The following is a 23,350-nucleotide window of genomic DNA, read 5'->3' as shown; positions in this document are numbered from 1 at the left end:
ACTAACTTCATGGACTCCATTGCGCATTTTTTGCATCATTGAGAGAATTGATAAATGTTCAGGAGTGCACAACTTCTTGATGATAAAGCAATACTTTTGGCTGCAGGCATTAACCACTGTTAGATCCTTTATTACCATTTGAGGAATATCTCCTGGGACATCTCTGTTTACTCTAGGTTCCCTGTCACTAAGCTTGTTCATCTGTACTTAGTACAGAATTGTGCTGCACATTTATGTACTGGTACACCTTGTTATCTATATGTACTCCCATTCTGTAGTATCTGCATTTATGGCAATACAATTTCATGTAATTTTTATTGTTTCTGCATTAGTATTTTTAACTCTACATGATTTTGGTCCATTGTACCTTAAAAGGCTTTTAATACTCTCAACAGCTGATCTGTGCTGTTTACTCTGCCAATATGCAGAGCATAGCATTTCCAAAAGTGTGGCTTAAAACTTCTGTCATTAGATCACGTGTTTATCAGCCTGCCATCCTTTGGAATCTTACTGCACTGGAGTCCCATGATTCTGCTTTCCAAACATCTCTTACGTCATTCCTTTATAACTTTTCTTACCAAAAAAGTAAACAAACAAACCAAAGAAAGTAACACAGGCAACCAAAGAAGGAGTAGTCCACACAGGATTTATTCAATAAAGTGCTTTTCGTCCGATTTTGCCAAATCATACATGCAGACAACAGTACAGAAATACATACCGGATTGGTTGAGGCCCGGGTTAACAATGACCACCACCAGTACTGTTGGCCAACAGGGAGCTGGTGGAAATTGGGCTACTTTTGGCTGAAGGAGGAGAAGAGGGGGAAGGCATGCCCGAAGGCAGGTAAAGGCTAGGACTGTGATAGTGAGGGTCGAAACTTTGAATGTTGGTAGTATGACTGGTATAGGGAGAGAGCTAGCTGATATGATGGACCGAAGGAAGGTTGGTATATTGTGTGTGCAAGAGACCAGATGGAAGTGGAGCAAGGCTAGGTGCATCTGAGGTGGTTTCAAATAGTTTTATCATGGTGTGGACGGGAGGACAAAAGGCATAGGCATTATCCTGAAGGAACAGTATGCTAAGAGTGTTTTTGGGGGTGAAAAGAGTGTTGGATAGAGTGATGTTTATGAAGGTGGAAATTGATGGTGCAATGATGAATGTTGTTAGTGCATATGCTCCACAAGTTGTGTGTTTGATGGATGAGAAAGAAAAATTTTGGAGTGAGTTGGATGAAGTAGTGGTGATGACTGTACCCAAGGGTGAGAGATTGGTGATTGGAGTAGATTTCAATGGGCATGTTGGTGAAGGGAACAGAGGGGATGAGGAAGTGATGGGTAGGTATGGTGTTAAGCAAAGGAATGCAGAAGGTCAGATGGTAGTGGATTTTGCGAAAAGGATGGACATGGCTGTGATGAATACGTATTTTAACAAGAGGGAGGACATAGGGTGGAATACAAGAGTGGAGGAAGATGCACACAGGTGGATTATATCTTATGCAGAAGGGCCAGTCTAAAGGAGATTAGAGACTGTAAAGTGGTGGCAGGGAAAAGTGTAGTTAGGCAGCATAGGATGGTGGTTTGTAAGATGACATTGGTGATCAAGAAGAGGAGGATGAGTTGTGAGGGCAGCACCAAGGATCAAATGGTGGAAATTGAAAAAGGGTAATTGTGAGGTGATGTTCAGGGAAGAGTTAAGACAGGCACTGGGTGGCAGTGAAGAGTTACCAAATAGCTGGGTAACTACAGCAGAGCCAGTAAGAGAGATGGTTAGAAAGGTGCTTGGTGTGACATCTGGAAAGAGGAAGGAGGACAAGGAGACCTGGTCGTGGAATGAAGAAGTACAGGAGAGTATACAGAGAAAGAGGTTGGCGAAGAAGAAGTGGGATTGTCAAAGAGATGAAGAAAGTAGACAAGAGTATAAGGAGATGAGGTGCTTGGCAAAGAGAGAGGTGGCGAAGGCTAAGGATAAGGCGTATGAAGAGGTGTATAAAAGGTTAGACATTAAGGAGGGAGAAGAGGACTTGTATTGGCTAGACAGAGGAACTGAGCTAGTAAAGATGTGCAGCAGGTAAGGGTGATAAAGGATAATGAGGGAAACATACTCACAAGTGAGGAAAGTGTGTTGAGCAGATGGAAAGAGTACTTTGAGGGGTTGATGAATGAAGAGAATGAGAGGGAGAGAAGGTTGGATGATGTGCGGATAGTGAATCATGAAGTGCAGTGGATTAGCAAGGAGGAAGTAAGGACAGCTACGAAGAGGATGAAGAACGGAAAGGCTGTTGGTCCAGATGACATACCTGTGGAAGCATGGAGGTGTTTAGGTGAAATGGCAGTGGAGTTTTTAACTAGATTGTTTAATGAAATCTTGGAAAGTGAGAGGATGCCTGAGGAATGGAGAAAAAGTGTTTTGGTACCGATTTTTAAGAATAAGGGTGATGTGTAGAGCTGTAGTAACTACAGGGGGATTAAACTGATCAGTTACAGCAGGAAGTTATGGGAAAGAGTAGTGGAAGCTAGGTTAAGAAGGGAGGTGATGATTAGTGATCAGCAGTATGGCTTCATGCCAGGAAAGAGCACTACAGATGCGATGTTTGCTCTGAGAGTGTTGATTGAGAAGTACAGAAAAGGTCAGAAGGAGTTTCATTGTGTCTTTGTGGATTTAGAGAAAGCATATGACAGGGTGCCTAGAGAGGAGTTGTGGTATTGTATGAGGAAGTCGGGAGTGTCAGAGAAGTATGTAAGAGTGGTACAGGATATGTACAAGAGTAGTGTGAGAGCGGTGAGGTCTGCAGTGGGAGTGATGGATGCATTTAAGTTGGAGGTGGGATTACATCAAGGATCAGCTCTGAACCCTTTCTTATTTGCAATGGTGATGGACAGGTTGACAGACAAGCTCAGACAGGAGTCCCCGTGGACTATGATGTTTGCAGATGACATTGTGATCTGTAGTGAGAGTAGGGAACAGGTGGAGGAGACCCTGGAGAGGTGGAGATATGCTCTAGAGAGAAGAGGAATGAAGGTCAGCAGGACTCAGACAGAATATATGTGTGTGAATGAGAGGGAGGATAGAGGAATGGTGAGGATGCAGGGAGTAGAGGTGGCGAAGATGGATGAGTTTAAGTACTTGGGATCAACAGTTCAGAGTAATGGTGAGGATGGAAGAGAGGTGAAGAAGAGAGTACAGGCAGGATGGAGTGGGTGGAGAAGAGTGTCAGGAGTGATTTGTGACAGACGAGTACCATTAAAAGTGAAAGGGAAGGTCTACAAGAGGGTAGTGAGACCATCTATGTTATATGGGTTGGAGACAGTGGCATTGACAAAAAGGCAAGAGTCAGAGCTTGACGTGGCAGAGCTGAAGATGTTAAGATTTGCACTGGGTGTGACAAGGATGGACAGGATTAGGAATAAGTATATTAGAGGGCCAGCCCAGCTTGGAAGGTTTGGAGACAAAGCCAGAGAGGCAAGATTACATTTGTTTGGACATATGCTGAGGAGGGATGCAGAGTATATCTGGAAAAAGATGATAAGGATGAAGCTGCCAGGTAACAGGAAAAGAGGAAGGCCTAAGATAAGGTTTATGGATGTGGTGAGAGAGGACATGCAGATGGTTGGTGTGACAGAGCAAGATGCAGAGGACAGGAAGAAATGGAAACAGTTGACCTGCTGTGGCGACCCTAACGGGAGCAGCCGAAAGAACAAGAAGAAGAGCTTTTCATCTGATTAGTAACCAGGACTACTTCAGATAAAAATGTCTAAAAACATCCCTACTTAAATACAACTTCAAAAAAGTCACATGATCAATATAGGGTAATGACTACACACTTCCCTCCAAAAATTTAACCTTCTGTGTGCTTGAAAACATTTAAAATTATTACTTCAACTAGAAGTAATAAAAAATTCAAAATACATTCAAAATACATAGCAGTGCAACAACAAAATTATTGTGGTAGCTCTATAACAAGCTAAAGTGTTACCTTCACTCTGTTTTTTATGTTTATGTAGGGAAATACATACCCTTTATCTTAACAAACTCTTCAGTTTTAAAAGACATAAAATAGAACACATCTTGTTTAATCCTGGGTAGCAACAAGCAGTTAAATAAATCTGCCACATCAAGTTTTTCTAATAATAAAGAACTGGGTCCACCCCTGATGTCCAGAGTAGCTTGGTCAATGGCCCTGAATTTAAAAGTATGTGTTTGATTAGAAGATGTGTGCCTAGCTAAGGTATTTTCAAGTTTGCCTCTGTTCATGCTATAAATGTGTTCACAGTTCATTCTTTCAACTTACAGTCGGTCTTGCCAACGTGGAAAGCTGGGCAAGATTGACATTTGGCTAGGTACACAATCATCCTAGAATTACAGTTACATTTTTTAGTTGTAAAGTATCTTACATTTCGTATAGTAAGTCTTTGGCTTATATCCATGTATTTGCAAAACCTACATATTTCACACTTACACATGCCTGGAAGTCTCACTGAACAAGTGTTGCTGTTTTCCAACAAATTCTTCAGGTTGCACCCCCTCCTAAAAACCACTAAGAGACGCTCTCCTAACTTGTTTAGCAGGTCTTGGTCACCCTTCAACAAGTTCCAATTTTTGTTTAGAATGTTTTTGATGTCTAATGCATCTATACTAAAAGTTATGATGGAACTCAATGAGAACTTGTTAGTGTTCATAGTGTGGCAAACTTCATTGGTTTTGCCATCACTTTGGTTTAACTCAACCTGTGTGTCACTGTGCACTCTATTACTACTCATTAGTGGTTTATAAAAACCTCTATTTCTTTTAGATTATACTGCTTCAGTTAACTCCTGAATCAGTGAATCAGGGTAACCCCTCCTGAGGAACATACCCCTCAATATTGAACATTCTTCCACAAATTCTTCCTCTACTGAAACCATCCTTGCTGCTCTTACAAGTTGGCTTTTAATAACTGACAGTTTCGGATGGAATGAGTGTGAGGTGGTATAATGCAAGAAGGCATTTGAGTAGGTCTTTTCCTGTAAATCTTAGATAAGAGTTTCCCATGGATTCTATCTTTCCTCAGGTCAGTGTCTAAGTACGCCACATTGTCTTGGTGAAAAGTGTAAGCAAATTGCAAAAAAATAGTTGTGTTGTTGAAATATCTAACTAAGTCTAAAGCATCTCTTTCGTCTCCTTTAAGGATGATAAAAATGTCATCCAGGAAACACGTGTAAAAATAAATCTCTTCATTAATCTCTTTGTTCTTTGTAATATAGTCTAACTCCCAATAAGCCATGACCAAGTTGGCAAAGCTTACTCCACAAGGTGAACCCATAACCACCCTGATTTTTTGTAAATAGATTTCATTATCAAAAATGATACAATTGTTAGTCAAGATAATACCCAATAAAGTCTCGACTAATGTGACTTCTGTTTATGATGCACCCCTCAATCTCAACATATATGAGACCCATTCAGTACCTTCTACATGTGGAATTGACGTGTATAAATCCTTAATGTCAATTGTAAGAAAGTAATACTCTCCTTTAAATTCTAGTTCAAAAAAGACCAAGAGTCTTTACAAATTTGTGGTTCTTGGCCAGCGTATGTTTTCATAATTGTGTCTACAACTTTAGCACTAGAATAAGTAATAGATAGCCTGGCATCCACTAATGGCCTCATTGGCGGATTGATTAGATGTTTGTGGATTTTTGGGATGCCAAACAGAATAGGTGTTCTAGGGGCTAACATTGTTAGGTAGTTGTAACGGTTCACATCTATAGTTGCTTCAGTGACTAAGTCATTGAAATATGACTTAATGTGTCTGTAAGCTGTATTAAGTTCATTTAAACTAACTTTATCTTTAGTCTCAGTCATTAATACTGGTTTCATTTTCTGCATATTTAGGTTGTGCTGCTGCATCATTTACACCAAAAAGAAATGAAAATGGCACAAATGGTTCTCCACTTATTGCCAGTCATTAGTGTCTCTTCTGTGATATGGGAAGGACATAATTCTCTACAGGAGTTGACCCAGATGTGCAAACTTCTAGTTACAACAAATTCCCAATCATTATGAATGCTACTTCAACATTGATCCCACTGTCCAAACACCTGCTGCTGTGGCAAGCAATATTACACCGTTGTAATTGATGCAAAACATATACCACATAACTATAGTCTATTTTTGCTTTGCAAAAAGTGTGGAGATGTTAACAGTAAGATATTAACAGATATTAACAGCTCTGGGTTTGACATAGCTTTGTATGTTAGGCAGTGATCGCCTCTGAGTAGGCGATATGTGACGGAGTAAAGCTGGAGTTTTTTGAGACAGTCTGCGTAGGGCATCTGTTTGAGGCCAGTAAGAGGCCAGTAATCCTCTTTGTGAGGTATTTCTGCGGCCTTTGCAGTTGTTGTAGATGTCTTGTGAGGTACATACCAAAAGGGGCGTTGTACTCTTTAATGGGTCTAATGAGTGATAAGTAGAGGGGAACAATGACCTCTTTTTTCCTGGATGAGAAACCTTTTGTGATGAGGTGTGCCACATAGAAGGATTTCCTGACTACTGTGGTGATGTGATTATCAAAGGAGAAACTACTGTCTACCTGTGTCCCAAAGTCTCTTATCACACTTTCGGTATTAAGTAAACTACAACCTATGTGGTAGTTCTTGGGTACAAAAGGGATGACAATGCACTTTTTGGCATTGAGCTTGAGGTCGTGGCTTTGATACCAGGCATCTGTCTCAGTGAGGCCAACAGAGAGTAGGATGTCCACATTGTTAGGAGTTTTGATTATGGCTCCTAGTTTGCAGTCATCTGCGAACTTTGTTAGCCAAAGACCTTCTGTGTTAGCCTGTACTTCAGGGAAGTACATAACAAACAGGAGACAACCCAGGGCTGAACCCTGTGGTACTCCACTTGTCACTGGTCTGAAGTTGTATTTAGAGTCTGCTACTTTAACAGTGTGGATTCTGTCAGTGAACCAGTTGGCAACCCATCTTTTGACATAGGAATTTATACCTAGTTTAGTGAATTTATTTATAATGCCAGAGTGGGGAATGGTGTCAAAAGCCTTGGCAAAATCTAGATAGGCTGTGTGAACCACCTTACCCTCATCTACAGCTTTGGTGACCGCTTCAAAGAAGTCTATCAGGTTTAGGAGACATGATCTGCCTTTTACAAACCTGAACTGGGTAGGGTCCAGAGTTTGGAGATTACCAATGTCATTGTTTGTAAGTTCCATGGTGATAGGTTCCGTAGCCTTGCAGACCAGGCTCGTCAGACTAATGGGCTGGTAGTTCCTGGGGTCTGTGGTGGCTCCCCCTTTGTGGAGTGGGATAACCGTTGATGTGCACCATTCAGTGGGCACAATGCCTGAGGAGAGGCTATGATTGAACATGGTACTTAGGTGGGGTGCCAGTTCGTTATGTAGTTTGTGTAGAATGCAGCCTAGGATGTTGTCATGTCCCATGGATGCTGTGTTCTTGGCTTTTGAGAGTGTGTTTTTACCTGTGCAGCCGTGATTACAGGAACTTTGCATTCTTCCGGTATAGAGATGGGCCTTTTAGGGGGTAAGAGAGGGGTAAAGTTAGCACTGAACCTATCTGCCAGGATGTTAGCAATATCAGTTGGTTATATATATATTTAGTGCCATTGTGTTGTAACTCAGAGCAGATCTGAGTGTTGTCATTGAGATTCTTGACATAGCTATAGAATGCTTTGTGATTGTCTTTAGAATCAGTGGCGATTTTGTTTTCGTAATTAGCTTTGGAGGATTTTATGAGGTATCTCAGCTTCTTAATGAGGCTGACCAGGGAGTTCCTCCAATCATGGGATTTTACTCTTTTTTGCAACAGTTTTTTTCTTCTGTTGTAGAGTTTGTTTATGGCAGGGGACCACCAGATTAGCATCCTTTTTTTTTGGAGGATAGCATCTTAGTTCTGTTAGGGATTGCACGATCCATGCATACGTGTAAGTGCTTATAAAGTGTATTTGTATAGGATTCATCAGTCGTACCTCTATTGTCCGTCAGCATGGGTGTTGTGAAGTTTGCCACTTCTGTCTTAAGAAGCATGAAGTTGGCTTTTGGAGAAATTTTTTACTGTGGTTTCCCTAATGGGGATGGGGTGGGATGTGGATGTCTAGGATGATTAGATTGTGGTCGGATCTGACCAACGAGGAATTGACCTGTGGTGTTGCCCATGTTGGTAATGACCAGGTCTAGGATATTGCTTCCCCTGGTGGGGGTGTGGATAAGTTGATCCAAGGCATTGGAATTTATGAATTCCAGAAAACGTTGAGTGCAAGAGTTGGTACATGAGTAGTTTACTCAGTTAATGGTGGGGTAGTTGAAATCGCCCATTAGGGTGTTAGGTTGTACCCTAATATTTTCCAGTTTATCAAGAAATGAGGACTGGGAATCCTGGGGCATGGTGGGGGATCTGTAGCAAGCTACAATTTTGATTGCGGTCTTGCCAAGAGTTAATTGCACTTGGATAATCTTGGATGCATTATGCTGAGCAACTAGCCTGGAGGTGTGGATATCCTTAATGAATATGGACACACCTCCGTCTTTAGTGTTTCGGTCCAGGTTAGGTGACCAAAAGGTGTGGTATGAATTATAGCCAGGTAATGCAGGGGTGCTCTCTGGAGCCTTGAACCAGGTCTCTGTCACTGCACATATGTCTGTGTTCTCCATTTTAAGGAGTGCCTTGAGTGAGGTTTAGACTTCTAGCATTGAGTAGCATTACCCTCAGATTTTGCTTGCTTGTACCTGTTACGGTGGTGAATTTGTCATTTGATCCTTGCCTAAAAAAGGCACTATAGGGGTGGCAAGAGCCTTAGCCAGTATTCGGAATCCCAAGGGTGACAGGTGCAGGCCATCTCTGGCAAAGCATCGTGGTTTGTCGATCATGTCATCCCATGCAAACAGATACTGGATCCCCTTAGAATGACACCAGAAGCTTAGCCAATTGTTGAAGTCAATCATTTTGTCCTTGTACTGTGTTATCATTCTGGGTGATGGCAGGATGCTACTCAGGGCTATCGGACAGCTCGTCCATGTCTCTTTTCATGTAGTCCAGGGAGGTACGTCTCAGGTCATTCACACCAACATGGACAATGACAGAGTCATATTTGTACTTGTTATGGAGTGACCTGAGTGCGTGCGTTATGTGGTGGATCCTGGCACCTGACATGTAACTAACAGTAACTTTCTCCTTGTTTAGCCTGGTGAGTGGAACATTAATGTTCCTGACTATAGAGTCACCTATGACTAGAGTGTTGGGTACGTTGTTATGCCTTATGGGCTGTGGTTGAGTGGCACACTGAATGTGTGGGCTATGTGTCATTTGGGTTGTGTTGAGGTTGGAGGTTGGTTGTGTTTCTGCTTTGGAGGTCCCTGTTGCTTGGGTAGATTTTTATTGAGAGCCTCCACAAATGTAGGTGTGTGTTTTGTGTTTCTATGTGGGTGTTTTGGTGGTGTAGGTTTTGAGGGACTATATGATGAGTATGGTGTGGTGCAAGTGTTTACCTTCTCCTCTTGACTGTCTAGTGCAGTCTTGGGTGAAGGGAGCTTTGCTTCCAGTTTGGCTGTATAAGTGCATCTCTCACAGGTTGTAGTGTTGGGTGGTAGGAGGAGAGGGTTGTCTGTGTACATGAGGCAATTGTTGCATTGCCCCAAGATGCCCAGATTCATCAGGTAGACAGGAGAAAACACTGGGAGCTGACCCTCAGACATGCTTGGATAGGTGCTTATTTATTAAGTACTAAAAACTGTTTTCCTCTAGACAAGTGAGGAAAGTTGAGTGCTGTAGTAATTTGTAGCTTATTTAGTGCTTGCAATGAGTTCTGAACAAGTGCTGAGCTCAAAGAAACAGATTTGAATGCTGAAACTAAAAAACTGGCTAGTTCTAAGAAACAAAATTAAGCTAGAACTTTCCTCCAACACAGAAAGGTTTGGGGGCTCAGAAACTTACAAACAGTCCTGGATACAGTGACTTCATTGTATATGTACTGTAGACAGCATGGAAATAAAATAGTAAGAGAATGTCTACACCAGCATTGAGGGAATTTCACACTTATTTTTGGGCATTGGACTCATAAGAGAGTAGCCGTGCAGACTTCCAAGGAGGGATTGTATTCTTTATTGTTGGCTATTAGGGGTTCCACTAGTCTACCACTGAAAGACTGCTGTGATTTACTAATAAATACTGAGAAGATGGAGTTAGCACTAAATTTTTCTCTTAAGGCATTCACATCATAGTGGAGATAAAAGTCATGATGATTCCTGTTGCTAAAATGATATGCCAGCTTTTTTCAACTGTCTTTTCAACAGTGCGTCTACCTTCATCATACATATGATCACACTGCATTGTGATGTATGGATATACATGGTGCTTACCTCCTCTCATTCCTTAGAATAGCTATATCCCAGTCCTGTTATCCATGGTGTAATTAATAGTACATAGTGCAGCGGGCACTTCTACATGAGGGATCAGGGACCTCTGCATATAGTAGTGCCCATATTATTTGGAAAATTAAGGGTTCAAGCTTGTTTCATTTGAGTATCCAGGTGTGTTTGTATTTGCCGAAAACATCAAATTGTATTACTGTTGGAATCTCTTGCCGAATAAATCTTTATATCATGGCACAAAATGAGGTTTTAATTTTTTGAAATATTTCATGCTTCATGAAGAATGCAGATCTTAGACATTGGTCTAATGTGTATCAGTATGGGAAAGCTAGTACCCTGTATGATAGAATGTGTGAGTGTGCAGCAGATCTGGGAGTGACTGTTGTTGTTTTATTTACGTTGCTCTTCTAACAACTAGTAGAAGTAAATCATTTTTTAGAATTATGACAGAATTAAGTATCTCTGCCCTTTCAAAATTACAGTGATTGTTATATACATTTTCATTCATTCATTTTTATAGTGAACAAATTCCATCAGAAAGAAATGTGTCCTTGAAGTTCATACTGCAGCACATTGAAGCAACTCCCAACATCATTCATTATGCCTTAATAGGCATGAGGAAATGGTCGAGCAAAACCAAATGCAAAATCCGAGATGCGTTCTCCCACTGTCATGTTCATGACTTCGTCCTCTTGAATCTGGACTTAACACAGAATGTACAGTATAATCAGAACAGGTAGGTACATATTAAAATAAATATGTGAATATGTCTAGAACACTCTCTATTAGTGCAATTAATGTTGAACTTTAATGGTGGCCACCACTGATTACACACTGTGTCTTCTAAATATAGTATGCCCTCTAAAATGAAGTGTGAAAAACCTAGCCTTCACTATATTTCTGTCTTAACCAGCTGTTAACAGCTGATCAAAAATACTTTGTTAATTAGATGTGGCTTATAACCAGGGTCCCATTTAAGCTATTTCCTTTAGCTGAACTGAACAGAAATAGTACAGGTTTTCTGAAGAAATTTTAGCTTCATTTGTTTGTACCAACTGTTCTGTAACTGCATTACGTTAGTCAAACAGCAGTATGATTCGCCTCCTGCATTTTCAGTGTGCACCTTGGTTCTCTGTTATTCCAACCACTGCCATTACTACTTTCAGTGAGCAGTTATTATGAACTTAATAATTTTTTTTTTAATTAAGTCATAGCTTCAAAATGTAAATAATCAGTGCAGGTATCTGTGGCTGTAGATATGCATGGAGAGGTTATTTGCAGAAACCACTGTCACTGTACTTAATTTTCTCTACCAGTGCAGACATATGTACATAAGACACATGACAATGTATTGTGAGAAGTATTGCTATAGTCTTTCATTCCTGTGTATTTGACAAGGCAATGGCTTCCACTCCACCACACCCATGAGTGTGCACACACACACACAGATAGATTAGATAGATAGATAGATAGATAGGTAGATAGATAGATAGATAGATAGATAGATAGATAGATAGATAGATAAACAAATACATTTATATATTTGATACATCGACAATCTTTTTTTAGTTTAGTTTCCATACTTCTGAAGTAGACAATGAGTAAAAAGGTCACACAGGAAAAAAAAACAATCATTTAAAAAACAAAAAGAAAAATCTAGCAAAGCCAGACATTCCACTGTGTGATTCTTTAAACCTCTTGTATTAGAGGCGACATGGGATATATGCAAATAACCCTTTAAGGACATCAGGTGTTTCAGCTAAATGGCAATTTTGAGGACAAATTCAGGCCAATAAAGCGAAACCCCACCAGCTGTGGACATGCATGTTTCTGCCTTATTATGGCATCATCAGCACAGCATAAGTGGAATGTTTGGCTAACATTTGGAAACACAGGGTTGTCATACCCAACTGATATCCATAAACCTTAGGGTGACTGCAAAATATCCCAGTGAACAAACTAAAACAATGAGTAAAAAGGTTGCACAGAAAAAATCAGTTAAAAAAAGCTGAAAGACTTGATGTCCTTAAAGGGTAATTTGCATATATCCCATGTCATGTCTAATACAAGAGGTTTAAGGAATCACACAGTGGAAAGGCTAGCTTGCTAGAGTTTTCTTTTTTGTTTTTAACCAATTGTTTTTTTCTGTGTGACCTTTCTGTGCATTATGCTTTTCTGACACAGTCCACTAATTATTTTATGGGTTTCAAAGTCAGCACAATACTTAGTGATTTCTCCCCTTGTAACTAGTACTATATGGAGCAGATAAAGATCCATGCAGTACAAAAAATTATGATTGTGTAACTGATCCAAAAAAAAAAATCACCTGAAAGCTCACTGCCTGTACAGACCAGCAAATGACAGCAGCAGAACAAAAAATTGTGTTTGCGCCTGCTGTCCATACTGGTAACATACCCCTAACTTCCTGTACTAAACTTAAAAAGTGTCTAGAATCACAGGATATGTTGGCAGGCATTTTCTGAAGTATACAAACCGTGAAATTCAAATGTATGCCATTATTTAGCAGCTTCAGTCCTCAGTGGTTTGCCCAAAAAACACAGATGTTATGAGTAACAGACCAAAAATATGAAGCAATAAGCTGAGTGTTCTACAAAAATCTGGATAGGAGGTGAGTGTAAACGTAATGGAGTGCATTACACTGCTTTTCTGACACAGTCCACTAATTGTTTTATGGCTTTCAAAGTCAGCACAACACTTGGCGATTTTTCCCCCTGTAACTAGTAATATATGGAGTGGATAAAGCTCCATGCAGTACAATTAATTATGATTATGTCACTGATCAGAAAAAAAAATCACCCTATTAATGAGCTATTCAATATGCAGTGGGGTTTTTTGGCTTGAATAGTTGTTTTAATATTATGTGTTTTTTTACACTTGTAGTCTCTATAGTGTGCACCCCACATGTTGCTATCCCCCTCCCAGCTTAATTTAATTAAGAATTGTACTTGCAGCAGTTTCTGATTCCACTGTGCTTAGTTAAGGAGAAGTACAGAATGACCTTAAGCTTATATTCTTTAATGCTGTGTATGTAACCTTATAGCGTCTATATCACATAATCAAAGTTTTAAAACATCGAATCTGATATGGTCGGGACCATGTCATTGAAGTTTTAAAACTTCAAATATGTAAAAAAAAAATAAGAAAATAACTTACCTAAATGTTTTAAGCAGGGGGGCAAGCCCCCCTGCACCCCCCACTACTTAAATATACCAACTCCAAGATCACACTACAGTGCTGTAAAGGGAAATCTTCCCTTACAGAGATTTCCGTTAAAACATTTGGCGTTTCAAAGCTTCAGTGATATTGTGCCGACCATATCAGTTTCGAAGTTTTGAAACTTCGACAAATCAATATAGACCCACCTTATATACCCTACTCCTGTGCTCCCAATACATAACTGACACCATAATAAGTGTTTTAAATAGATTTGTTGCTGCCTCACTGATATTTTTTTTTCTGATTACTTACCTGATGATTCTCAGTGTCTGGGGTGTCATTCCGTGCCATTCACCCTCTGTGCTCACTTTGTTCCCCTACACTCCCCACCCACCCCCACTTCTTATAAATTTAAACCTATCCACACCACACCCCTTCTTCTGTTAGCTCCACCCTCCTCACCCATACACTAAATCTCGCAACATATTTCTATTAATATCACACTAGCATCCCATCTACATACTACTCCCCTACCTTTATTTCTACAAACTTTACTACTGTCCTTCAGTTATCTACATAGGTAGTTTTTCTGATTACCTCTGTAATAATCCTTAATCTAAAATGATTCTCCTTACTCTGCTATCACTAACTAATTAACTAATGTTCTTCTCCCTCTCTTCGCTTTCATCACATCTACTCCCTATCTGACCTATGCTAAGCTTTCCTATAGACACTACCTCTTACACCAGTAACACAAATCACTACTCCCTACCCATCACTGCTCATCTCTTTCACACAGACAGTATATTGTTCTTTAAACCTAAACTGCTTCAGACACAGCTATACCTGTTTAACATTAAAATTACTGACAATTTAACCAAAATTAAATCTTACGTTTACTATTCAGTCTTGAAATTCCTCCAGCTGTGTGATGACATCCACCCTAACCCTGGTCCCAGCATCAGTCAATGCCCATCATCAGCCCATATTCCAGGTTCACAAAATAAGTTTAATGTTATCTCAGTAAACACACATAGCATGTACAACAAAATCTGTGAGTTGCATACTTGAATAACTGCACAATCTCCTGACATACTAGTATTCACTGAAACCTGGCTTAAACCGCACACAAAAGACACTGAAGTACTTCCTCCTGGATTTAATATGTTCATAGTTGATCACCTTAAAAGAAAAAGAGGCGGTGTTGTAGTAATATATCCTGATTCTATCTCCTTAACCCCTCACAACCAATCCATATCTTCCTTTAACAAAGCTAAACTATTGGTCACCTATCTTAAATTAGACAACAATAAAAGTGTCTGCATTATAGCTTTATACATTCCTCTTGGCAATAACTTATCAACTCTGGAAAGTATCCTATCATGGGTGCTAAAAAATATCTTTCTGGAAACAGTAATATTAGGTGATTTTAACATTGACTGACAGAAAATTAACCTACAAAATTTTCTCAACTAATTTCTCACCCATCCTTTACCAGTTCTGCAAACCAAAATGGCTCAGTTATTGATTGGATTTTGGTGTCTCATCCTAGGAATTTCTCTGTATCCAAAACACTTACAGCCTATATCAGTGAGGACCACCCCATCTCCACAGTTAGACTTATCTCTCATTCATGCAGACAACCTAACTATAAGACAGTACAAAACCTATCCAACTTTGACCAGCATGCCTTTACAAATATATTAAACTCCATTAATTGGTCCTTCCTTTAATACTTATAGCTAGATGATGCAGTTGAACAGTTTAATTCTACATTCCTAAACACCTTAGACAGTTTAGCTCCCACCAGTTGGAAAAGAGTGAAAACTAACTATAATAATCCTTGGCTTTCTGTCTATACCAGATCACTCATGCAAAAAAGAGACAAGGCTTGGCAACTTGCCTAAAACATAAGACTCATAATAATTTACAGCATTTCAAAGCATTACATAACTTTGTAAAGAAACGGGTTAATTTAGATAAAAAGCAATTCTATGCAAAGCCACAAGATCAGGACAAACCAGTCCAAAAACCTGGCACACTATCAAAAAAATCCCACACCCAGGAAGTCAGTCCTCCCCCCAACCCTCCTGTGATAGTACTTCCCCTGACATAGCATCTTAATTTAACTCTTACTTCATCAATAGCACAGCTTCTGTTTCTAAGAAAGTCCCTCCATCACCCTCTACTTTCTCTCAGCCTCCTATTACCTGTCACGCCACATTTTCCCTTCAACCATTTCCCACTTGTGCAAGCTGAAGCCGTGTTCCCCTTCTGCAGACAATCTTCCTTATGAATTCCTAAAAATATCTGTTGACTCAGTTGCCTACCCAGTCCCCATAATCATTAATAGATCTATCAGGGAAGCTTATGCTCCCTCTCTGTGGAAAAAAATCCTTTATCCTTCCCTTCCACAAAATTGGCATTTCCACAGAAATTTCTAACTTTAGGCCAGTTGCTGTTCTTTCACCACTATAAAAACTTCTAGAAAAATGTATTCATAAACAACTTCTTCAATACCTGCTTGACAATAATCTTCTGTCTCCCACCCAGCATGGATTCAGACCAGCACACAGCACTATCACTGCTCTACTATCCTTTACTGACACTGCCAACAAAGCTTGTGACTCGGAAAACTTTGTTTCTTCTCTGTTCTTAGATCTGTCCAAAGCGTTTGATAGTGTTTCCCACCCCAAACTCTTATCCCAGCTATCTCTTCTGGGCTTAACCGAAACATACTTACAGTGGTTCACTAGCTGTCTCTCTAACAGATATCGGTCTGTCAAATGGAACTCTAACTTCTCTCCTTACTTACCAGCAAGCCCAAGGCTCAATACTAGGTCCAATCCTCTTCAACATTTTTATTAACCATCTTGATACTGCCACCAAACAAGCCACCCTAATTCAGTATACCGACAATTCTACATTAATCTGCTCCACCAGGAATCTTTCTCATCTACAGATGTTAACTCAAGAAGCATTCAGTTCCATTGAGTCTAAGCTCGCCAACAGCCATCTACTACTTAACCCCCCAAAAAACTAAACTTCTACTATTTTTACCAAAACAGTTTTCTCTTGGTACTTCTAACTTTGCTATTACTTCTGTGAACAATACTTCAGTTGATGTTTCACACACAAAACTGTTAGGTGTAACTATCGACAACAATCTTAAGTTTGAGCTGCATATCAGCAACAACATAAAAAAGTAATCAAAAATTAGGAATGATCTATAGGGCTAAGAAGTTCATCTCCAATTTCACAAGAGTAACCCGTACCACCCCACCACCTATCTCTTACCCTCCCTTCTATATACTTTACCTATTCTAACCTGTCTTCCCTAAAAGCAAAACTTAGCCAGTGTTATAATAAAATACCTAAATTTGCCACAGGCCAAACCCACTACTCTCACCATTGTTTTGCTCTCAAGTCCCTAAATTGGCTCGAATTTCTCCACTTTCTCACCTTTAATCAACTAACACACAAAGTACTGTACAACTCCTCATTTTCATAAACTACTAGCTCGAACTACTCCACCGTCTCACCTTTAATCAACTAACACTAACACACAAAGTACTGTACAACCCCTCATTTTCATAAACTACTGGCTCAAACTACTCCACCTTCTCACCTTTAATCAACTAACACTAACACACAAAGTACTGTACAATTCCTCATTTTCATAAACTACATCATCACTACTTCAACACTGTATTCCATCTCGTGACCTGCTGTCTTCTCACAAGTATCTACTATCTGTTTACAAACCTCAAATATCTAACAGTGTTAGTCTGTACTCCCAGTGTGTTGCCAAATCATGGAATAGAGTTCCAGAATCAATCATACTTATACTCCACTACTATTCCTTCAAGCCAATAATTGGATCTTCCCATGCTCCACACCATCTTAGTACTCTTTTACATTCCCTTCTCCCCAGTCTTAATAGACTTTTTCTTGATCTATCCTTCTTCCCTTCCTGGATTTTCTACTTTCTGTCCTAACCTTTCTATAATTCCTTAACCTTCTAATGTTCCTTTTCTCTATTCTTACACTAACCTTATCTATCCCAGAAATTATGACTGAAATTTGCTACCTAAGTCTCTTGCCAGAAAGTGTATATAGTTTTTATGAATTATTACTTATCCTGTAATATATTTTTCATGTATTATTATGTAACGTACATATTAGGAACTCTCTTGTATCTTCTATACAATGAATGTTCAACTTCATTGCCTGCTTTATATTTGCTTATTTTTTTTCTTTTACTGTCTCCACAAATTGTACTCCTGTGTGATTGTCTTGATATTCACAACCAATGCTGATTTGTAATTCTGTTTTAATTGTACTGTGGAACTTTTCTGCCCGGGCCTCTGCTGAAAATGAGCTTGTACCCAGCTGGACTTTCCCGGTAAACAAACGTCAAATAAATAAATAAATATGTGTTCTTGACATGGATGCCATGATTCACTTCACGAGCTTTGCTCTCAAGGTGAATTTCTTGGCATCCATGTCTCAAACACATAATAAGCAGGTTATGGTTGGCGACCCAGTCGTAATCCTCTATATTATGGTCAGGAATTTGAGACCATGAATTGTAGTAAATTATATTAGGTAATATTTTTGTTAGATTGTTTCATTCTGAAAAAGTTGGTCTGTGCTCATTTCTAGGCTTCTTGAACTCTGACGAACCATTAATATATGCTTGTTTTCCGTAAATATCTGAATTTAGGGTAGATCTGATTGGTGTACATAAGTCATGAATGAAAAATGTAGATTAAAGTCCAAAGATGTTATGTGCGATCTTTGGAGTAGTAAAAGTTTAAGTGCATCTGGAGGCATTTTTACATATAAGCAGTCAAATGTGTGAGATGCATGAGGATGAAGTCCTTAGCAAAAATCCTTTACAGGTGCAGCAGAATTTTACGTGTATTTTAAGAATCTAGGTTTAGTTTTTGTAATGTTAGAATTCACAGAATTGTGTCTTTGTTTTTTATAGTGAACTGCAAGTTTGAAATTTCCATCGTATGTTACATTTTATGCAAGAGTCACAGAAAAGTATGCAATAGTTTAATATCATCTGTAGGAAATGTTCCTTCTATGGACAACATCACAGCTACATAATCCATGAGGTTTTAGAAAAGCATGAAAATTCATCGTATTTCCTTGACTCCCTCCCACTCTCCCTTATAAGTTATCACTGAAAGTTTCAAATATTTCTTCCGACTTGTCTTCCTCCAGTGTAGGTCACACAGACCATGTCAGGTCAGGCTAAATTTTCCTGCCTTGGAACTAGTCTGTCTTTGATAATCAGGGGACTTGTTAAAAAACTCTCCCAGTTAGGAACTATATAGTCAGCAATGTTTGCTAATTTATCAGTCGGTGACATTATTTACTGTTCTTATCATTAAAATTGTCTGGGAGTGCTAGTAAAAATCAGAATATAAGCAATCATTATTCCATTATGTAGGGGAGACCCAAAAGCTGAATTTAATAATTTTAGACAATCCCGCTTTAATCTGTTTGTAAAGGTTGTAGAAAAATGTGTATGCGAGGAAGCAGATGATAAGTCAAGAGAATGTTAACTGTCCTTCAAAACAAAACAGAAACATATAAAAATAAACTAGCTATATTAGAACTGATTGAATTTAAAAATGTGTATAACTACTTGCTTGAAAGATAAAAGCGAAAGTAAAAGGCTGAATTGTGCATGCATTTTTTCACTGAGAGGTAATATGTAAAGTGAAATGTATAAACTGGTAAAAGACTGTATTCTTTGCTCTATGCAGATGTGTGTAAGTATTATAGAATTTGCTGCTTGCAGATTCTACCTAGGTTATCTTGCTTGCTGAGTCTTACTCTTTCCTCTTGGGACGTATAACAGTGAAAAAATAAAAGGCATCTTCCAAGTTCACAGTAAAGCCACAGGTAATCCTGTGAGGGACTTACTCACTTAACATTCAAATGAAGAAAGGCAACAGCTACAGTACTGACTTCTGCAGGATTGCTTGGGGGACAGAGCTCAATCACTTCTTGAAAGGACTTGAAGCATTATAGTTAAGAGCCAGAGACACTGAAGAATAGTGTTAAGTCCAAAGGGAATAGTTTCTAGTTTTGATTTAATACAGTCATTTTTTTAACCAATATATATTCTTTTCACAGTGTCGTAGTAGAATACTAGGCTAATGACCGCAAAGGGCCTTTTAAGCCTAGCCATGCTACCAAATAATATTAGATAGTTATTGGTCCCATTGGTCTTGTGACTTAGGCATGAATGGTAAATAATAATAATACCCATTTGTTAACCAGGTAGACTCACTGGACACACAGCCACTTTTCAGGAGAGACCTGGATGCAATATCTGGTTAGTTGACTTGATTAAGATCACACAGTAGGCAAATTAGAGCTGAGGGAATTAATCCCTGTTCCCAAGCAACTACAACTGACAGCCTTAACTCTTTTCACCAACTGCCAGTTTTCCTTGTGTGTGTCTTATACTGTTTGCATGTTTACTTGGAAACCACATGGTTTTACTTAATTATTTCAGCTAAAGAATTTTATTGCTTAACTTTGAAAGCTTGCAGCTGAAGGTTTATTTATTGACTAAAAGGCTTATACATTTTACTTGTAAAACTAAATGTGGTGTATCCATCCAATGCAAACTGATACTGCCTGACTCATTGCTACCATTCACATATTTGACTGAATAAACAGTAAGATGTATTCTTGTTTTGCTAGTTTTCACTAACTGGTGGCAGCATACTTTAAAGGTTGTGTAGGATGGAGTTGATGCTACAAAGTCACCATTTACCTCCCCTGTATGAAAGTAATGTGTGTGTGTGTGTGTGTGTGTGTGTGTGTGTGTGTGTGTGTGTGTGTGTGTGTGTGTGTGTGTGTCAATGCACAGAGAATAATTTTAGTCAAGCTTTAATTACATTTAGTAAAGTTGCAGTGAAGGGCAGTGGCCTTTTTCCAAGTGTAGGGAGCTTATCTGGGTATTGAAGGACTTGACTACTACCCAAGGCAGGAGTGTACATTTACCATATGCTTTCAAGGCCAATTGGCCTTTGTGTTTAATGGGCATCTGTAGTGGGAGTTAAACCCTGTACTGCTTATTCCATTGTACACTCAAATGCTGATGACAGTTGTGTGGAAGTTAGAACTCATAGCCCCTGTCATCACTTAGTATTTGGTGGCAATAATGGAATTATGCCACTGTTCTTCACATATTATTTAGTACATGGTGGTTGGATAGTATAAGTTTGACTTGTACAGCCTATAAAACAGTTTTGGTCACAAAATGGTGAATATACCCTTGCAGCTAGAAGATGAGTATATATCAGTCTATCTTGCACATCAGGTGTTTTATATTCAAGTCAGAATGTTTAGGAAACAGGCAGCAATTAACTTTGAGGGGATGCAGAAAAATGTCAGTGTTGCAGCTGACTAAATTTCATATGCCAGTGTGACCAAGGAGGACATGGTATAGTAATAAGCAAAGCTGCCTTCCAGGTTTTTGTCTTGAATTTGTTTCTTGGCCCATTCAAGAAATATTTGCGTTTTTTATGATTCTGAACATGTCGATTGTTTAGGTAAGGCTCTGGAGCAGTTGGGAGTTTGGGCTGGGATCCTCAGTGGTCTCCCAGATCACATACCTAGTAACTATCTATGAACATATAGTAGTCTTGTGTGCAGCTCAAATGTAGTCCACTACTACTACAGATAGACGGACAGTGGATGTAGGTACAGGGCTTGCAGCAAAGTAGTTTAGTCTTTCTACAAATTACCTTAATATGGAAATTGACCTGAAAGGTCTAGAAGTACAGCTAGATGTAAAATTTCTCAAGGCACCTAAGAGAATGAAACAGCTTAAGGTGTAAAGGAAGGGAGAACAAGCTGAAGAAAGAGAAAACAGTGCCAGCATGAGAGAGAAAGATAGATAGTAGTCTTATCAAATACATACAAGTACCGAGAAGCAAAATTGAACCATAAATGCCAAGGTCTGTACCAAATTAATTATTCATTATAAAGATTGGGATGACTTGGATAGTTTTATTTGGACATTTGAAAGGAAGGATAATCCATACCAATATGACCACAGCCAGGGGGTGAGGTTTTTAACTTCTCTGCTGACAAATAAGGCAGTGCTTGGTGTATCAAAAGTAAACAATATGGATTGTTTGAATTATGAGATTTTTTTTTTATTTTATTTATATAAATGTTTTAAACTCATTCCTAAAGCTTATAGATAGAAATACAGAGGGAAAGGCAGATGACTGTAGGAGTGACTATATTGGAAGTAGCATTTTCGTTTGTGTGTGTGTGTGTGTGTGTGTGTGTGTGTGTGTGTGTGTGTGTGTGTGTGGATATCAAGTCACTCCATTTGGAATTTTAAGAGACCTCATAATAAGGGAGCGAGCACTCAGTACTGTGCTTGAGGAAAAGAGAATTTTGGTCAGCAGATTAGAAGTGCATTGCTAGTTAGGAAACAAAACAAAATTGGCATACACACGCATGGGTATACAAGAACTCTTGGGAGCAGTCTTAACCTTCACAATAGGTTTCACAGGCAAAAGGGGAAAACACACTGGCTAAAGTACATGACAAGTGTCTTGGATTAAAATCATTCCAGTATAATCAAATGAGACATACATGGTCTAAATGTCCAAAACAGGTTTGGTAACAAAAGTTATATGAAGGAGGTAATAAAGGTAGCAGCACAGTTGTGAAAGTTTATGTTCAAACTGCAGCTGCTCCAGATTATCACAAGCGTGTTTTTCCTAGATGGTAGAGAGTCTGTTGCTATGAGATATGCTGCATCAAATATAACTATTGATTGATGTTGTCATTTTCATTCATTTTCATTCATTCCTCAACCTGTGGATCCAACTCAGCCACTTTCCATAGCTCTAAGATCAGATTCGTGAGCTCCTCCCTTACCCACAATGCCTCATTTCCCTAGAATACCTCAGATCTCATTTCCCACTCATAGAAGACGGACCGGTATAGCGAAGCTCTTGAGCTCCTTGTGGGTTTAGTGAGTTTTGTTTTCTTTGTCAAGAATTTCTCTCTCTCAAAATTTTTTTTCTCCTTTTACTACTCTTCCTTACCCTCCAACTAGCATATAAGAAAAAATTTATACACGAGTACTTCTTGTTACCATAGTTGGTATTTTCTTCTTTTTTGTTCTTCCTTCATTCCTTTCTTTTCTGAAAAATATATTGCTTGTTTAAAATAGCCAGCATGTCTGACAAACAAGCTGGTTTCAAAAAAATGCACTTCCTGTGGGCACAAGATTCCTCAATCTGATGCCCACAGGGAGTGGATTTACTGTTTTGGCCCAGTGCATCTGGAATCACCCTGCTCTCTTTGTGCTGGGTTTAACCAGCATGCCCTTAGTGACAGAAGAAATAAACTGATTTTAAAGGGACTTTTACTATCTTCTGCTTCTTCTATAAGCACCTCTTCTTCAGGGCTCAAAACCCCAAAAGAAGACAAAACAGTTCCGGAAACACAAAGTGTTCCCCGGACAAGACATCTCCTCAAACTGCAGAAGATCAGCAGTACTGAGGCAGGGTACAGCAAGCAGGCCCAATAAACACTCCATTTACATAGAGATGCCTCCAAACATCACTAGCTAAATGAGAAATGCTATTTCTAAGCTCAGCGCACTAATTAGGTGAAGTTATTCACTGTTTGCAAAGTAATTCTTTGCTGACTTTTCTAACTGACCCTAGCCAAGACCTCTTAAAACTCCAACAAAACAGAAAACTTAAAACAAAACAAATCTAATACAAAAAA

At 39.1% G+C, this 23,350-nt stretch overlaps 1 protein-coding gene across 1 annotated transcript in view; it reads left to right on the top strand.

Annotated features, from left to right (window-relative positions):
- Nucleotides 1–23,350, top strand: part of GREB1 (growth regulating estrogen receptor binding 1) — a 3,935,532-nt gene that overhangs the window by 3,572,574 nt on the left and 339,608 nt on the right. The window contains exon 29 of the mRNA XM_044082225.1: nt 10,899–11,114. Within this exon, the coding sequence (XP_043938160.1) occupies nt 10,899–11,114 (216 nt within the window). The remainder of the gene's footprint in view (nt 1–10,898; nt 11,115–23,350) is intronic.

This window comes from Protopterus annectens, chromosome 1.part1, assembly GCF_019279795.1.
Source record: "Protopterus annectens isolate FY-2018-M chromosome 1.part1, PAN1.0, whole genome shotgun sequence".
NCBI lineage: Eukaryota > Metazoa > Chordata > Ceratodontiformes > Protopteridae > Protopterus > Protopterus annectens.
Note: the sequence above shows the minus strand (reverse complement) of the source record. Positions and strands in the feature narration are given on the sequence as shown.